The 16632-nt window shown below is 40.8% G+C and overlaps 1 protein-coding gene across 1 annotated transcript in view; it reads left to right on the top strand.

Moving 5' to 3' along the window:
- sned1 (sushi, nidogen and EGF-like domains 1) overlaps window positions 1-16632 on the top strand; it is a 74591-nt gene that overhangs the window by 32633 nt on the left and 25326 nt on the right. Inside the window, exons 9-15 of the mRNA XM_022675471.2 lie at window positions 1303-1356; window positions 2405-2512; window positions 6733-6825; window positions 9392-9523; window positions 9849-9968; window positions 11244-11360; window positions 14395-14538. Coding sequence (XP_022531192.2) covers window positions 1303-1356; window positions 2405-2512; window positions 6733-6825; window positions 9392-9523; window positions 9849-9968; window positions 11244-11360; window positions 14395-14538 — 768 coding nt within the window. The remainder of the gene's footprint in view (window positions 1-1302; window positions 1357-2404; window positions 2513-6732; window positions 6826-9391; window positions 9524-9848; window positions 9969-11243; window positions 11361-14394; window positions 14539-16632) is intronic.

Raw genomic sequence — 16632 nt, 5'->3', positions numbered from 1 at the left:
CCTTCAGCACATTTATTGACAGATGTTGCTGCAGCTGGGCCTGTAGATCCTGTAGCTCTACACTCATAGATTGCTGAAGCTGCATCCCAGCTTCTCCCATAAATGCTGGATTGTTGATAAATCTGGATAAATCTTATCCTGCTGAAAAATGCTGTCATTTGGAAGTTCTGCTATGAAAGGCGGCAATACGTGTGTCTGCAGGATGTGCTGCACATATCTCTGAGCTTTTATTGTCCCTCGTATCACTACTAGGGGTGACCGACTGTCGTATGCGATGCTCCCCAGATCACCAATCACACCAGCAGTTTGTTGAGGCTGTGTTTTTTGCTCGACAGCAAAGCAAGATTGAAACCATCACCATTGGCAAATCCCAACCATTACCTAGAATTGTTACCAAAGACTGTATTAGGCTGTATTAGTCCAGCTTTATTATTCATGACACCACTGCAGACAAAGTTATTGACAATTCGTTGAAGTGACTATCTGGCTTTTCTCAGTCTCGACGTCTGTCAAGTTAGAGTCTTCAAGTCCATTGTAGAGTCATGTAAAGCAGTCAGTGTTCTCTCACCAAGATGAACACTACCCAAAAGTATTCTCTGAGAGTTTTTTTTTACAGGGCAGCAGAGGAAGAGCTTTTAAGCATCCTCTTGTAGAAAAACCCAATGTCTAATCTAAGATATTGCAGCTGCAGCAATAATCTGGGGCGCGATGTTTTTGTCAATGAGCATATTTTTGTTTCCCCTTGCAGTGGGAAAAATGTTTCATGATAGAAGATGTTTATACAGCCAACCAAAGGCTACTTTCTCTTTTTTCACTTGACTTCCTGCATTATAACATTTTCCAAATGGGACAGACACACACACACGCACACACACACTCACAATGAAATTCTGAATAAAGAGACAAGGCGAAATGGGATGACTGTGGCGTCAGGTTGCACGTCTGACTGACTGACCTCGTGTCTTTGCTAAAAAGCTTCTGCAACATCTCCCGGTTCTCAGGCGTTTGGTTTTGGGGGCGGTCGGCCTTGTCGGTTTGTCTGAGGTCAAAGCGGCTTAACCAGCCTTTTAACGGGGAGGTTCCCAAAACAAGTGAAGCCGTGGTTTGAGCTTCATAAATTTGCTCTGCTCCTCTCTTTGATTGTGTTATTACCGAGAAGCACTTTTGGTTTGGTGTAGATTTATGTCTGCATTAGGTCATGATACCCTAGAATGAGGAAAAAGCTGCATCACATGACAGTGTGAAAAAAGGAAAAGCATGCAAATCATGGGTTACAGTGGAGATTTTCTTCTTCTTTTCCAGTAGAGTTAGTGGTTGTGACCAATTCCTCCAGTACTGATGGTGTAAATCAGACAGGTAGGTCCAGACTTTTTTCAGATTTAAAGCACTCGTTCTATTATTATTAGTGCTGGGGATTGTTAACTAGTTCACAAGGGAAGCATTACATTGTGTCTCAAAATTGCAAAAAAGTTTTTCAGTGAATATATCACTAAAATGGGGAATTAAAAAATATTTCTGGCCTTTTATATTTGTTATATGTGAAGTTAGTACATTATAATTTAAATGTAAACAGTGTTTCTTACATTTGTTTTGACGCTTATTTGATTATATTGATTGACACCACATGAACATAAGATTACTGTACTAACATTTATCACCAACAATCTCTACAATACAGAGTTACTATATTCACTAATACCACTTACAACTTTACTGTACACAACACAAGCCTTATGTTCACCATGTCCAGAAGAAGCTCCGCCCACTTCTCTACAATACAGAGTTACTATATTCACTAATACCACTTACAACTTTACTGTACACAACACAAACCTTATGTTCACCATGACCAGAAGCTCCGCCCACTTCTCTACTACAATACAGAGTTACTATATTCACTAATACCACTTACAACTTTACTGTACACAACACAAGCCTTATGTTCACCTTATCCAGAAGCTCCGCCCACTTCTTTACAATACAGAGTTACTATATTCACTAATACCACTTACAACTTTACTGTACACAATACACGCCTTATGTTCACCATTCCCAGAAGCTCCGCCCACTTCTCTACTACAATACAGAGTTACTACATTCACTAATACCACTTACAACTTTACTGTACACAACACAAGCCTTATGTTCACCATGTCCAGAAGTGTCATCCATTTCTCTACTGTAACCTGGCATGGATTAGAGTTAGTGGAAACATAGAGGTTCTGTCATGGGGGTGTGTCACTACACTTCTGTAATGCAGAATTAATTTAGAAAATTTGAGATCTTAGAGCAACATATGTTATATTTTTTATTGCAAATATCATATTTATTGCAAAATAAAGCAACACAATGATTAATTACACCTTGTGTTCCATAAAGTATTTCGCGTGTCTATCTCATCCAGCTTCCTGTGAGGGACAGGACTGCGAGAGCCGGCGGAGCTGCAAGAATGTCGGCCCTGGAAGTTTCGAGTGCACCTGCAATCCTGGCTACTACGGCGAAAACTGCGAAGGTAAGGCTGCCAGTCAGGGAGCTTCTTCCATTCTGCCTCTCCTTAGGCGGGCAGGTATGCAGCGGAGAGGAGGAGAGCGTGGCAGACGGCACTATGCCACAGGAATTTGGAGCCTTGCCTGGGAAGACCACGCAGCCATGATGGATGAGCGTAATTATCCGAACCGACATGGCCTCGCCCGGTTTACTACACAGCCCTCGCAGCTACAGCCGATTGATGTTGCAAAATAATTGTTTTATGGCACCTTTTACTAGTTTACCAACAAGAGGAAGGGCTTCTGTCTAGACTTGAAAGAGCCTCTGTGTTTACAAGATAGCACCAACGTTTGGAATTCACTTCCTGGAGACAAAGCTGAGGAGATATGGGTACACGTGCCAGCTCAAGGAGATCCAAGCCTGTGGTTCTGTGGCTGGAATTGACCCTTGGGGTGGTGGTGGTCATTGGCAACACTTAATTTAAGTAGACCACTTTGGATGCTCACTTTGCATTTAACTTACAATATATGGACAAAAGTATTGGGACACTGTACATGTTGGAGAATTGCTCTAAGAATTTTGATGCATCCAACTAGATTTTATTGGAAGCATTAGTGAGGTCAGGATGTCTGTTGGATAATCACCATCCCACGTCATTCCCAAATCCCCAACTCATCCTATCTAAAAGTATTGGATGCAGTTCAATGTTTTGAGAACATAGTTCCACTCCCTTCAATCCTTAATCTTTTATACCACTTTATAGGCCACGCCCGGCATTAACCATGATGTTAATAGGTTCATGTTAGGTTATCTGCTCCAGAGAGTCCTATTCTATTGGCAATACTGTGTTAGCAGGAGTTGCCACTTAAAGTACCGTACCTGTGTGCATTTAACATTTGGGCCTATTAAACATGCTACCAAGTTTTCCTCACAGTCCTCCAGACTGTGTGGTAGAGGGTTTATAGTAGACAGCTTTTTTTTTGTTTACTATATATCTGCACTCTAGCAAAAAAAGCTAGGTAGATTTTATGCAGGTACATTTTTATTCCCAAAGGTCCAAACAGTGTACCCTCAAATAAATAACAGTGCCCATGGTCACCTGGATACTGGGCTTTTGAGAGGGGGATCTAGTTAGTGTTCTGATACTCACTGTTCTGGACTAAATTATGGACTTTCGAGAGGAGTATTTAGTTAGTGTTCTGATACTCACTGTACTGGGCTGAATGATGGACTCTTGAGTGGAGTATCTAGTTAGTGTTCTGATACTGACTGTACTGAACTGAGTGATTGACTCTATAGAGAAGCATTTGGTTAGTGTTCTGATACTCACTATAAATTGGATATTGCTAATGCATAGCTGATCAAACTTTTAATAGAATAGGACTCTCTAGAGCAAATTGGGACCATGCATAATGCAAGTCATTTGCCAAGTGCCAAGTGCGTACCTTTATTATGAGTTTAGGAATAAAGGTCTGACCTCACCTATGGTTTTGGTGCTGAATACAATCAAATACTCACAGCATTGCTCCAGAATCTAGTAAAAAGCATTTTATACAGGACAATAGAGACAGTTACTCTAACAAAAGCAGGATCATTTTTTTTTTAACTTTACTTCAGAAGAAACAACAACCAAACAAGTTTCCCAATACTTTTGTCCATGTAGTGTACATGAGCCTCTACAGCTACTAAATTCACGCTACTCCTCACCCCCGAGCTGAAATAACTATCAGCGTTTATATAGAGTCTCTTAAATCTCCCGAATACCTTCCTGCCCGGCGAACTTGGAAGGCTCAGTGGAAAAAGGAGCGCGGTCCTGCGAGGTAGAGGAGGCAGCGGCCCGCGGGCAGAACACAGGAGCGCCTAATCGTCCGCCGACATCAAAGCCAAAGGCCTCACGGAGGGCCCATGAAAACGGCTCCACCGAATTAACAATCTATTTATTGCCTCCAGAGCCAAACGTTCTGATCAAAAAACAAGGTGCATATTATCAGAAAAATAATACCCTCACGCGAGCCCCCCGGACTTCAAAAGGAAGCAATTTAGCAGTGATACAGCCGCTTCCTTTCATCCACTTCTGCAATTACGAAGGGAGGGAGGAAAATAGCAACGGTCTTGCAGTGTGTGTGGAAAAGAGAAAGAGAGAGAAAAAGAGAGAGAGAGAAAGAAATGCAAAAAACATTTTTTAGCCCTGATTCTCAGTCTGGCTGACTCTGCGCTGGTTGGCTCTAGTGTGCAGATTTTTGGTCAGTTAAAGTGGACAGTTTGAAAGAGAGAAGTGAGTAGTAGTGATGTCAGTAACACGTTTCTCTAATCTGACCACTGTTTTCACTAACAAGTAATCTAACAAGTCATTATTTCCAATCCAGTCATCAGATTAAAGTTATTTATCCAAGTGACTGTTACTTTTTTATTTCCTTAATAAAAAAATATTGTAGCATCCAGCTGAAAGGATGAACGAGAAAGATGTTTGCTGTTTACAGTTTCGCTTTATTGCTGAAAATGTCGGCCGCAACCATGCCAAAACAACAAGCAAGCTAACAAGCTAACAGGCTAACAGGCTAAAACTAGCGATCGGGCTGAACACACACACAGCGTGCCTCCCTCTATTTCCCCATCACACAGCCCCCACGCTTCACACCTCACGCAAACACACACACAACGAGCAAACCTCTCTCTCCACCTTACACATACACACACACACACACTAGGGCTGTAAATCTTTGGGAATCCCACAATTCAATTCAGAATCGATTCTTGGAGTCACGATTAGATTTTTTCATCCTCCAAACTTTAGTGGCGCAACAACAAACACCGTAACACGACACTACACACCTCTCTGTAGCCTAATAGGGAGAGACAGTAAGAGCAAAAACTTTCCCTGTCCTGTTGTTGCTGTCTCGCAACACTTACCTACTGTCCCGCGGAGCTTTTTAACTGTCTCACAGAGCTTTTTAACTGTCTTGCGGAGCTTTTTAACTGTCTTGCGGAGCTTTTTAACTGTCTCACAGAGATTTTTAACTGTCTTGCAGAGCTTTTTAACTGTCTTGCGGAGCTTTTTAACTGTCTCACAGAGCTTTTTAACTGTCTTGCGGAGCTTTTTAACTGTCTCGCGGAGCTTTTTAACTGTCTCGTGGAGCTTTTTAACTGTCTTGCGGAGCTTTTTAACTGTCTCACAGAGCTTTTTAACTTTATTGCGGAGCACAGCTACTGTCTCGTGGAGCTCAGCTACTGTTGCGCAGAGCTTTTTAACTGTACCGCGGAGTATTTTATCTGTCTTGCGGAGCTTTTTAAATGTCTTGTGGAGCTCAGTAACTGTCTTGTGGAGCTCAGTAACTGTCTTGTGGAGCTCAGTAACTGCCTCGCGGAGCTTTTTAACTGTGTTGCGGAGCTGTCGCGCGGAGCTGTCTCATGGTACAGTTAAAAAGCTCCGTGCGACAGTAGCTAAGCTTTGCTGTACAGTTAAAAAGCTCCGTGCGACAGTAGCTAAGCTTTTCTGTACAGTTAAAAAGCTCCGCGAGACAGTTACTAAGCTCATTCAAAGCCGTGTATTTGATCACTAGTAGGGTTGTGTATCGGTAAGAACAGGGATTAAAATTTAGCATATCACAGTTTATTGTGATACTGTAAACAAGGCGATATATTACATTTAAAAAAGTTTACTTTTTAAATAATTAGAGCAGTAACAGTATAATAAGCAGATCTAACAGTATAATAATAAAAATCCATACTGTTTTTGAAAATTGATACAACATTCCAAAATAAATACAATACTTCTTTAAATATCAAGATATTTTCTAACAAACTTAACCCTTTGTTATTTACCAAGTACATATTTAATTTCTGAACATAACCCTAAGTATAGAAGAGTGAGGTACCTAGTCGGATTGTAATCTGCTAAAATTTTTAAGGTTGTGAGGTGTTCCCAAGGTGGTCCAGTGGCCCAGAAATCCATGAATTGTGTGGTAAACACGTAGAAAAGAGCAACCCAGGAGAAATAAAAGTTTATAATGACTCTCTGCATTGCTTTACAGAGCACACACACACAGCGGACTCCATTCCCACATATGTGCTTCCTTTGTATTTACACTGGGTGCCACTTTGACTAATGCGGAAAGAGCGCAACATGTTTTAGGATAGTTATAGTGTTTACTTCTCCAGCTCAGTCCAACTACAGTGACCCCCTTCAGGCCAACAGTAAGAGCCTACACTACTCATGACTGTCTCTCTCTCTCTCTCTCTCTGCAGAAGAGTGCCTGTGCCAGAATGGGGGTGTTTGTGTTGATGTAAACGGTACCTGTGAATGTCCGTCAGGCTTCACTGGACTCTACTGTCAGTTTGGTAGGTACACTTTTCTGTAATTGAAAGCTAATGAGTTTTGTTTCGGTGAATGTTATTTAGTACACCAGTGACGACTTTCTTCTTCAGGACATTCCAAACAGCTATGAATGAATGAAGTTCAACTTAGAAACCCAAGGTTTCTAGAAACCCAAGGACGCTTTACAATTTACACGTTTTTTACACACAAGCACATTACACATCAACACTCCACACACCGGTGAGAAGCGGCAGCCAATAGCGCACAGCGTACTCTCAACCGGAAACGACCGTCCACCTGGAGGACTGCATCGGGCACTACAGCATTTTACCCAGGACAGAGTGCCAATCCATATCTGGGCACAGTCATGCATACATTTACACACGTTTACACACACACAAACTTACATACATACCACACACTTACACACACACTGGATCAATTTAGAGTATCCAGTTTTCTGGTCAATTTACAGTATTCAATGCACCAGATCAATTTAGAGTATCCAATTAACCTGATCTCCATGTTTTTGACTGTGGGAGGAAACCGGAGTCCCCGGAGGAAACCTACGCTTACACGGGGAGAACATGGAAACTCCACCCAGATAGGGACTTGAACCCAAGACCCCAGTGCTGGGAGGCGAACGTGCTAACCACTAAGCCACCGTGCTGCTATAGACAATACTTGTGCAAAGCTTCTGGTTAATTTTCTATCTTCACAGTTTCACAGTTGCTTGTTTTTTCATGCTGTGAAGGTCTTTTTTGGGAACATTTTATTTATATTTCATTTTATTTTGTATTCTGTTTATTGTTGATGTAAATGTTGGGTATGTGCACTGCTGCCTGTCCTTTTGTGTGTAATGAGTGGGGGTTTCTGCGCCTGCGTTGCAAATATAGCAATAAACCAAGTGTATTTTACATCAAAATGACTATAGGTGATGTCTTTTGGCATTTTGGGCCTCATTCACAGCGTTTCTGAAAATCTCCTCATCCACACAAGAACAGACTCAGATACTTTACACACACTCTTACAACCAGACATAAAACCTAATTTCTATCAAGATTTAAAACTTAAAATTTAAAGCAAAATTTAAGTCCAGAACATTCTGTCCCAGTTTAATGAAGCACTAAAACCAAAGCAATCAATCAATCAATCAATCAATCAATCAATCAAGCTTTATTGTCACACAGCCACAGTACAAGTACAGAGACTGGTCAAATTAACCATCAACCTGTCCACAAAAGGGTGGGGGGGGGTTACATGACAGGAAGACAGAGAATAGGAAATTAAGAGGGGTACAATGGGAAAGGAGAGGAGAAAAAAACAGCATACCCCATACTGTGCTCCTAAGGAAGCACAGTATGGGACCATAAAAAAACCTCAGCACATATGCAATACACAGACAATAGACAGTTCTGGCAACATGTGGGTTAAGGGGTGGTAGAGATAGAGTCCAGTCCAGACAAGCAGCCATCCGGCAACCCGCCATTAATCCGGCGCGCTCACGGACCCGTCTTGCCGCACCTGGGGGGTTCCAAGCAACGAAGGCGTGGGACAGGGAACGGGAGGAGGGGGGGCTGAAAGTTCCTCTGCCTGGCACCAGTCAGGTTGCCATAGACACCCTTGATCCGTTCCCAGTCAGAGTCAACATCCAGCAATTTTAGGTAAACAGGGAGAGACTTTGTCACAGTGTTCTTCTGGAGGAATTTTATCACTACCAGCCAAGGCCGTGCTGATAGCAGGGAGCCAAAACAAAAATTAAACTTCAGTTGTTTACGCCAATGGCTGCTGAAGATTTGCGCTGCCATTTAATGTCCATGATGGGTCTCAAATTCTCCGATGCTCCTATGCAAAGCCATGAGCTTCTCCAAGATGATATCCACTTTACCGCCAGTAGCCACAGTCTGAGTGCTCACAGTTGTGAGCTTCTCCCAGATCACTTCCACTTTGCGGACAATACCAACAGCCTGAGTCCCCACAGCCCTGCCCACCGCATCAATCATGTCGGGCAGCTTTTGGGGGCCGGTGACAGCTGTCCCCACTCCATCAATTTTCCGATACACCAGGGCAATGCCTAAACCAATCAGCAAAATACCCGTGATCACTGTGCCGAAAAGATACACATCCTCAACGTCCTCCACGGAGAATGCAGCCAGACACACTACACGCCATCTCTCCCACGCATCCATTGCGTAGCCAGCAGCAAACGTCCCGTCAGGACAAGCAGGTTCCCCCGAACCCAAATTTCTCGTCGAAAAGACAGTGTCAATTGCATTGAGAGACCATCTGATCAAATCCATGTTTCCTTGCCTTATTTGAAGATCAGTGCGAGAAAGTCTCCTCTGGGGTATAGTAACACACTCACACAGAAGCCAAGCAGGAGAGATAAGGGGAGGAGAGGAAGAGAATGCGACCGCCTTCGAAGAGAGCCAAGTAGCAAGAAGCATGTGATAGGAGTGCAAAATTTGATTAAAAAAAATGTATAATTATTATTATTTTTTTTTAATCATATAATCGTAAATTATGCCTCCTTATTTCCACCTGATACATTTACTTAAATTTTAACTCTTTGCTGTCTTTGATTTCCAGAAGTAACTCAGACCCCATGCAGTAACAACAGGCCATGTCCGGACGGGGGCCCGTGTCTGGAGTACGGAGGCACGTATCTCTGCACGTGCCAAACTGGCATCGACTTCGACCACAAGGATGCCTACCCTTATGGTAAGAGAGGCCTGCATGCTCTGCACATGGCGCACACCATTCCCGTCACAGTAAACACGTCGTATACCAGTCTGTCCGGGTGGCACATGCCTCCAGAACACTGCAGGCAGTGAAATTTTATACATGATTTATACGTCTGGAGACGAGACCTGAAGCTAGTGTTGTGTTCAGGCTGTACTTAATGTTTTGCCATTAAGGGTCAGATGATCTATGTTGTCATATTCATTTAAAAGAATGAATCATTCCCACAAACGCTCATAAAATAAAAGTGCCCGGCTCGCCCGCTGCGACTGAACGTGGTCAAGTTGGTGTATGTGTTTTCCAGTACAGCCCCGATCGGCCTGCGATTCCTCGCCGTGTCAGAATGGAGGATACTGCTATGAGCGCGACGGAGGATACGTCTGCGAGTGCAAGCACGGCTACCGGGGGAAACACTGTGAAATAGGTAATAACGGCCAGTGTGTGTGTGTGTGTGTTGCTTATGGTCCATAGAATTATGTTAAAAAGCGTAACAATACTAGTAATGCCACAACACAAGGAGGGTGAAGACTAGCACATGCCTCCTCCAACACATGTGAAGTTGCAGCGACTTCCGATACATCAGCTCACAGATGCCTCATCCTGATCGACATCACTCTAGGTGGGATGAGAGGAAAGAATGCCCTTTTCCCACCCAGAGAGCAAGGCCAATTGTGCTCTCTCAGGGCTCCGGCAGCTGATGGCAAGCTGCATGACCAGGATTCAAACCAGTGATCTCCTGATCATAAGCAGAGGCAGCGCTTTAGACCGCTAGACCACTATGCATCCAAAAGGCATAACATTTACCTCAGCAGTGCTAAATAGAGAATAGCAGACAGTCTATTCTAGTCCTGTACAGCTTGTATCTTTCAGCTGGAAAACAGACAGTTTGTAAAGAGATAAGAAGCTAAGTAAACTGATAATAAGTATGATAAGTGATACTGAACTCTCTATTTGGTTTAATTTGTGTTAGTAAGAATAAAAAATAACTTTATGTAACGTCCCTTCCAGTGTAACGCCCAGTGTAAGTTGCAGTCTTTTGAGGAGTGTGGTCCTTCTGCCACTGGTGCTGGAAAAATTCCTAGTGTTCGAGGAAACACTGCAATATGACTTCAAATATACAAGTCATTGTTCGTATATATTATTGCTCTTTTCACTTACATTTTTTTAACAATTTGTGCTGTAACTCCATGTTTTAACCTTCTAACTTGATTCCATACAACATGTCTTAAAATAGAATTGTATGCATTTTTAGCACATTAAACACTTAATTGGAGATTTACAGTATAGTAGTTAGTAGTTAGTAATATTAGTAAATAATAGTAATTAATTACAATAGTACATGGAGCCATGGAGAACAAAACTCTTTTTTTTTTATTCAAACAATTTGTTTTTTTCCCAGCATTTCATTTTTTACACAGTAATGTGGAATTTTCCAAAGTAGCGAAGTAAATTACTTGTGTCAAAATGAACTTGAGTAAAAGTAAAATTACCTAATTTAAAAACTACTTTAAAAATGACAAATTACTCATAAAATCTACTCAATTACAGTAATGTGAGTAAATGTAATTAGTTACTTTCCACCTCTGGTGAAATATACCTCCAGCTCTAAACGTTAAACAGGATGTTGGACATTCAGCTCCCTTTTGTCATGTTTAGTGATACATGCAGTCTTGATTTGTGTCTTCTTTTTTATCCTCAGTCAGATTAAGTATGTGTGCCTCTAGCCCCTGCCGGAACGGAGGATCCTGTAAGGAGGAAGCTGGCAGCTACCACTGCGCGTGTCCGTACAGATTTACTGGGAAACACTGTGAAACGGGTAAGTGTTGAGGGGCTTGAGTGTAATCATGTAAAATCTAGTTAAGTGTGTAATATTTCACATTAACAGTTGTAAAAATATAATGAGGCTATTTCACTTATTTATAGAGCTAGTTTGCTTTACGTAATGAAGATATTATTTCACTGTGGTTCACTAGATAGAATTACATTCAATTAGAGATGTTCCAACACATTTTTAAGCCCTTTAACTTGATCTGAGTAGCTTGTGAACTGAACATTGAATCAGGCACTGTCCTATTCGATGTTAATATTTAGGTAGATATTACAGTCATATACACTAACATGCCAAAAGTGTATCATGTGACACTGATCATAAAGAGTCACCTCTGTGGATTACTCGGAAACACCCTCCACTGTATATGCTGTGAGGTGAGCTGTTATCCTCCATCCACAGTGTCACGTGTGTACCAGGAAAACACCATAGAACACTAATATTACCACTCACAGTGGACAGTGCAGTGCTGCGGGAGGTGATGGTGGTGACCGGCAACGTATGACTAGAATTGTCTTTGTGAACACTAGTAGTGACAAGCCCAGTGTAGCATTCTTTAGCTTCCATGGGATGTGGCAAAAGTCATGGGACACGATATTAGTTCCTGCCCCATGACTTATAGCATGTCAGTGTAATTTCAGAAAGAGATGCTGCCAATTAACATTACTACTTTACACCACATTTTAAAAATGACCATATTGTGGCTACTAATACGTTCAGATTACTCTATACACTGTATGACCAATTGTTTGTGGACTTCATGTCTAATAAATTAACCATTCATCTCCTTTAAGAATCACAGGACATCTCACAATACAATATTATCACAATACGCTGCTTATGATAACAGTGATATCACAATACTGTAATTGTGTGATACTCTTGTAATAGATCACAAGACAATTCTCTACGATATGTCACACCATCTGTGTTACTGAAGAGAATAAAATACTTCTAAATAACTAAATACCAGGATTTATGGATTTATTGGTGTCAGTTTCACAGAAGTAAACAACCTATATTCTGCAGCACAAGTTTACCCTGTTCATATGATTATAGCGCCACCATGTGGAGTAATTAAGTAATAGCTTTAGTAAGTAACTGCGGGGCGAGTCTTAGGGTGTTTAGAGAGGGCCTATGTTTCAATAAGGATATCTGAAAGATATTTGATGCCATACAAAATGATACAATCATGTACAAGTGAAATGACAGTATTGTTTCCCCCCTTGATTTTAAAAAGCATGTGTCTCAATACTTTCAGCCATATAGGGATTTTTCTTTAAATAGAATTTTTACTTTTGTAAAGAATTTGAGTTTTTTTTTCTATTACAATTATGTTCCATCTCCTGTCCATCCCATCGATCATCCTCAGAGAAGCTCTAATCCAGCTCCGGTCCAATGGAAGAAGTGTGTAATCTGCTTTTCTTCATGTTTGGAGAACGGCACTTCCGCACACACACTGCCATAAAACCTCTGCTCAGAAAATCAGCTCCTCAAAGCCAAGAGGCTTTTCATCTCTGGAATCTCATTATCCTGACTTCGTCCCGGATTAGAGTTGAGCAACCGCTCGGCCTTGTGGAGTGATCCAATGCGCTGGAGATCGTTCCAGACTCGGATTCTTCGGTAGAGAGGAAGAAATGAACCTGGCACTCGATCCCGAAAAACGCTGTGCAGTTCCTTCTCACAGCTACTGTAATGATTAACGACTTCTCACACATGTTGAACTCCACATTTACACAAACTGCGCTCGCAAATATTTGCTGAGAACACTCACACACGCTCACTCTCGCGCAAATAAACATGCATATTAAAACACTTCTCTCCCCACAGCTCCAGCATCCCATAACTCTTCCATAGGATCGAGGAGAACACAAAACCCTGCAGGAACACTGCTCTCAGAATTCAGACCAGTTGTGGAGTAAGATTTTGAGAGATGCTGAGCTACAACCCAAGGTTGCTCTTCAAATGTCGTATGTGGACAAAAGTATTGGGACACCTGCTCAGTCATTGCTTCCCCAAATTACGGGTATTAAATGTAGTGATGGGCCCATCCACAGTATTGTATTTCCGATACACATTCTAATACAAAAGCTGTTTTGATATTAAAGGAGAATTCCAGTGTAAAATGGACTTGAAAACATGATAAAAAGTACTAACCTACGTTGAACAGCCCTCTTTAATTCTTCCGCAGCTTTCCGAGATCCATTAATTTTGTGCTTTTTGCTCAGCACTCTGTACAACGGCCACTTCAGGGCATATTTTGCCCAGTTAAATCACTTTTTACTCCATTATCCTGGCTCATAGTAGCTCCACACATCATTGATAGAATCTGGAGAGCTCTGACATTTAAAACAAGGCAACTTTAAAACTGCACAAGAAACTTATTAAAAATCACTGTTTACATCCTATAATGCAAGCTTCAGCTGCGGGCGCTGCAATAATTGTACTTAAAGACAGATAAATACTTTGTATTATGCTCTTTAACAAAGTGTATAAATGAATTAATTTTATGTTTTATATATATGTACATACACACACACACAATAATAATAATAATAATAATAATAATAATAATAATAATATTATTATTATTATTATTAATAATAATAATAATAATATTGTTATTATTATTATTAATAATAATAATAAAAATATTATTATTAGTAATAATTAATTTGTTCTTAAGCAAATCTTATGGCTTGAGTCGCTGTCGTTCCCAGTCTCTTCCACTGTGTTATAATATCACTGACAGTTGGCTGTGGAATATTTAGTAGTGACGAAATTTCACGGCAAAGGTGCCGCATCTTATCACTGTACCACACTGGAGTTTACTTTACATCAGAGGTATATAAATTGATTATTATGTGTTGCCTCAGGAGACGGCTTGGGAATGCTCACACCTGTATAAGTTGTGAGGTGTTATCTTGTGGTGGTGAGGCTGTCAATTGTGGATGGCAAGGGCTTCTTTTATGAATGCGTTTTTAGTCAACAGGTATTTGTGTGTGTGTGTGTGTGTGTGTAGGAAAGCCAGACCCCTGTGCGGCGGGTCCGTGCATGAATGGAGGGACGTGTTTTCACTACATTGGGAAGTACAAGTGCGAGTGCTCTGGATCCTACATGGGACGACATTGTGAGATCAGCAGAGGAGCAAATTCAGCTTCGGACGGTAATCTGTCTCTATTGTCTCTTGTTGTTTATTGTAAACACCACAAAAACATCCCACATTAATATTGTGATAGCGAGATAGCTGATAGCAGACCTCATAAATATTTGGGGTGATGAGGCTGGGATATCCGTATTTGGCCTAGGTTACCCACAATTCTCAAGGCAAATACAATGATAAGAGGATAAAAATTTGAGTGAAACTAACGCATCTGAACCAGTTCAGTTTTGTCCACGATGTCCAGAGATCCATTTGTCCTAAAATCCATTTGTCTTTTAAAAAGGCCTTAATTTTTCTTGTGCATTATGGACAGTGAAGATGCTACTGTAGGTATGGAGAAGTATAAATTTAATGAAAACTGTTTAGATAACCCCAATTTTTGTCTGATTCTATTTTCAGTGTGAACAGTATTTTTGTTAATTGTGCAAAACTGTTAATATTTGTTTAAAAATACAGAAATCACAAGCTTAATGTAAAGTGTGCTTTTTGCCATTTTGTTATTGTAAATGTGCTATTAATTTACTTGCCCTGGTGCTTTATCTGATGATGTAATCACATGGTCTCAGACTGTTCCATATGTGTCACCAATAGACAACTAAGAAGGAGTCTGAGCTTTACCTCGACTGCAGCCTAGGCTTTGGAATGCAGCTGATTTTAGGCCGGTGGTATTAATTTTATGGCTGATCGCTGTAAAATGATACCTTTCACATTAAACAGCTAGAGTCAGGTCCTTAAGTGCAGCCAGTAGTGCAGTTAGGCAGGAGAGCGTCAGACATTCATCTTCATTCAGGTGATGCCAGGAGTAAATAACAGATGCCAGCTCCTCCTGCAGTGCTTGGCAGTGTCTCTCCTCCTCAGAGAGTCTTCCGTTAACCTGATACCCGTCCTGAATGGTGGCCGTAACTCCTGACAGTGCCACGGTTCTGCAGTCTCTCCGGTTCTGTGGGTTTTATTCTTCGTGGTGGTGTTTTATTCATGTGCTGCCGGTTCTCTTCTAGCAGAATGAAATATCGGCCCCGTATCATCTAAAAATAAAAGATTTCACAACCTGGATGTTTTTACAGCTTCTTTCTATTTATGGATTTTGTAAGACGTATTTGGGTAATGTAAGACGAGCCCTGCTGATTTTTTACGTTTTAGGGAAAAGCTGTAAATTTATTGCCGCACTCCAGCGCTGTTTAAAAAAAGCTTTTATAACTAATGATGATTCTGTTGATGATGAATTAAAGGTTCTGTTATTTCCTATGAGTAAAGTGTACTACTCCACTGAGAGGAGAGAGTTCACAACTTTTAAATAATTAAAGAATAAATGAATTATTAATTATTTCATTTATAATTCATATAATAATTTCATATATAATATTATGAATAAAACATATAAATTCAATGCCACATATATACAAATCTCTTAAAACTTACTGGTGAACAGATTGTTCCTATACCAGAAAAAAGACAAAAATCTTGCAACCAATCAGGTCAAAGAAGTGTTGCAGTCTGGTGAAGACATTCCTGGGAAGCACTTGCTGTGTGTGGGTGAGCATTATCCTGCTGAAAGATGCTGTCAGTTAAAGCCCTGCCATGAGAGATAGCATCACATGTATCTGCAGGATGTACATAATACTAAGCTGTTAATTGTCTTTTGTATTACTACTAGGAGTGACTGACTGTTGTATGCAATGCTACCCAGATCATCAATAATAGTTTGTCGCAGTTTGTCACTTCATAGTAGTGTGTTATGAAGGCATGTATAGCAGTCTCTCACCAAGAGGTACACTACTCAAATGTAGCCTCAGAGAGCCTTTTTAAAGAGCAGTGGGGAAAGCACATTTACACACTTGTGGAAAGACCCAGTGTCTAATTAGACCATATCTGATACATAACTGCATGCTGCATGAGTTTTGCGGTATGGTCAAATCCTTCAGAAGCAGATGCTGTTAATTGATGGACAGATAAATAAACAAACCAAACAATAATTAATACTGGTTAGCAAATGTTTAAACATATTGACATACACAAAAGCTCTGTTTTTTGAATAAATATTATTTATATGTATTAATTAATATGATGTGCACCGGATAATAAGGTGCATTTAATGCG

Source organism: Astyanax mexicanus, chromosome 5 (genome assembly GCF_023375975.1).
Source record: "Astyanax mexicanus isolate ESR-SI-001 chromosome 5, AstMex3_surface, whole genome shotgun sequence".
NCBI lineage: Eukaryota > Metazoa > Chordata > Actinopteri > Characiformes > Acestrorhamphidae > Astyanax > Astyanax mexicanus.
Note: the sequence above shows the minus strand (reverse complement) of the source record. Positions and strands in the feature narration are given on the sequence as shown.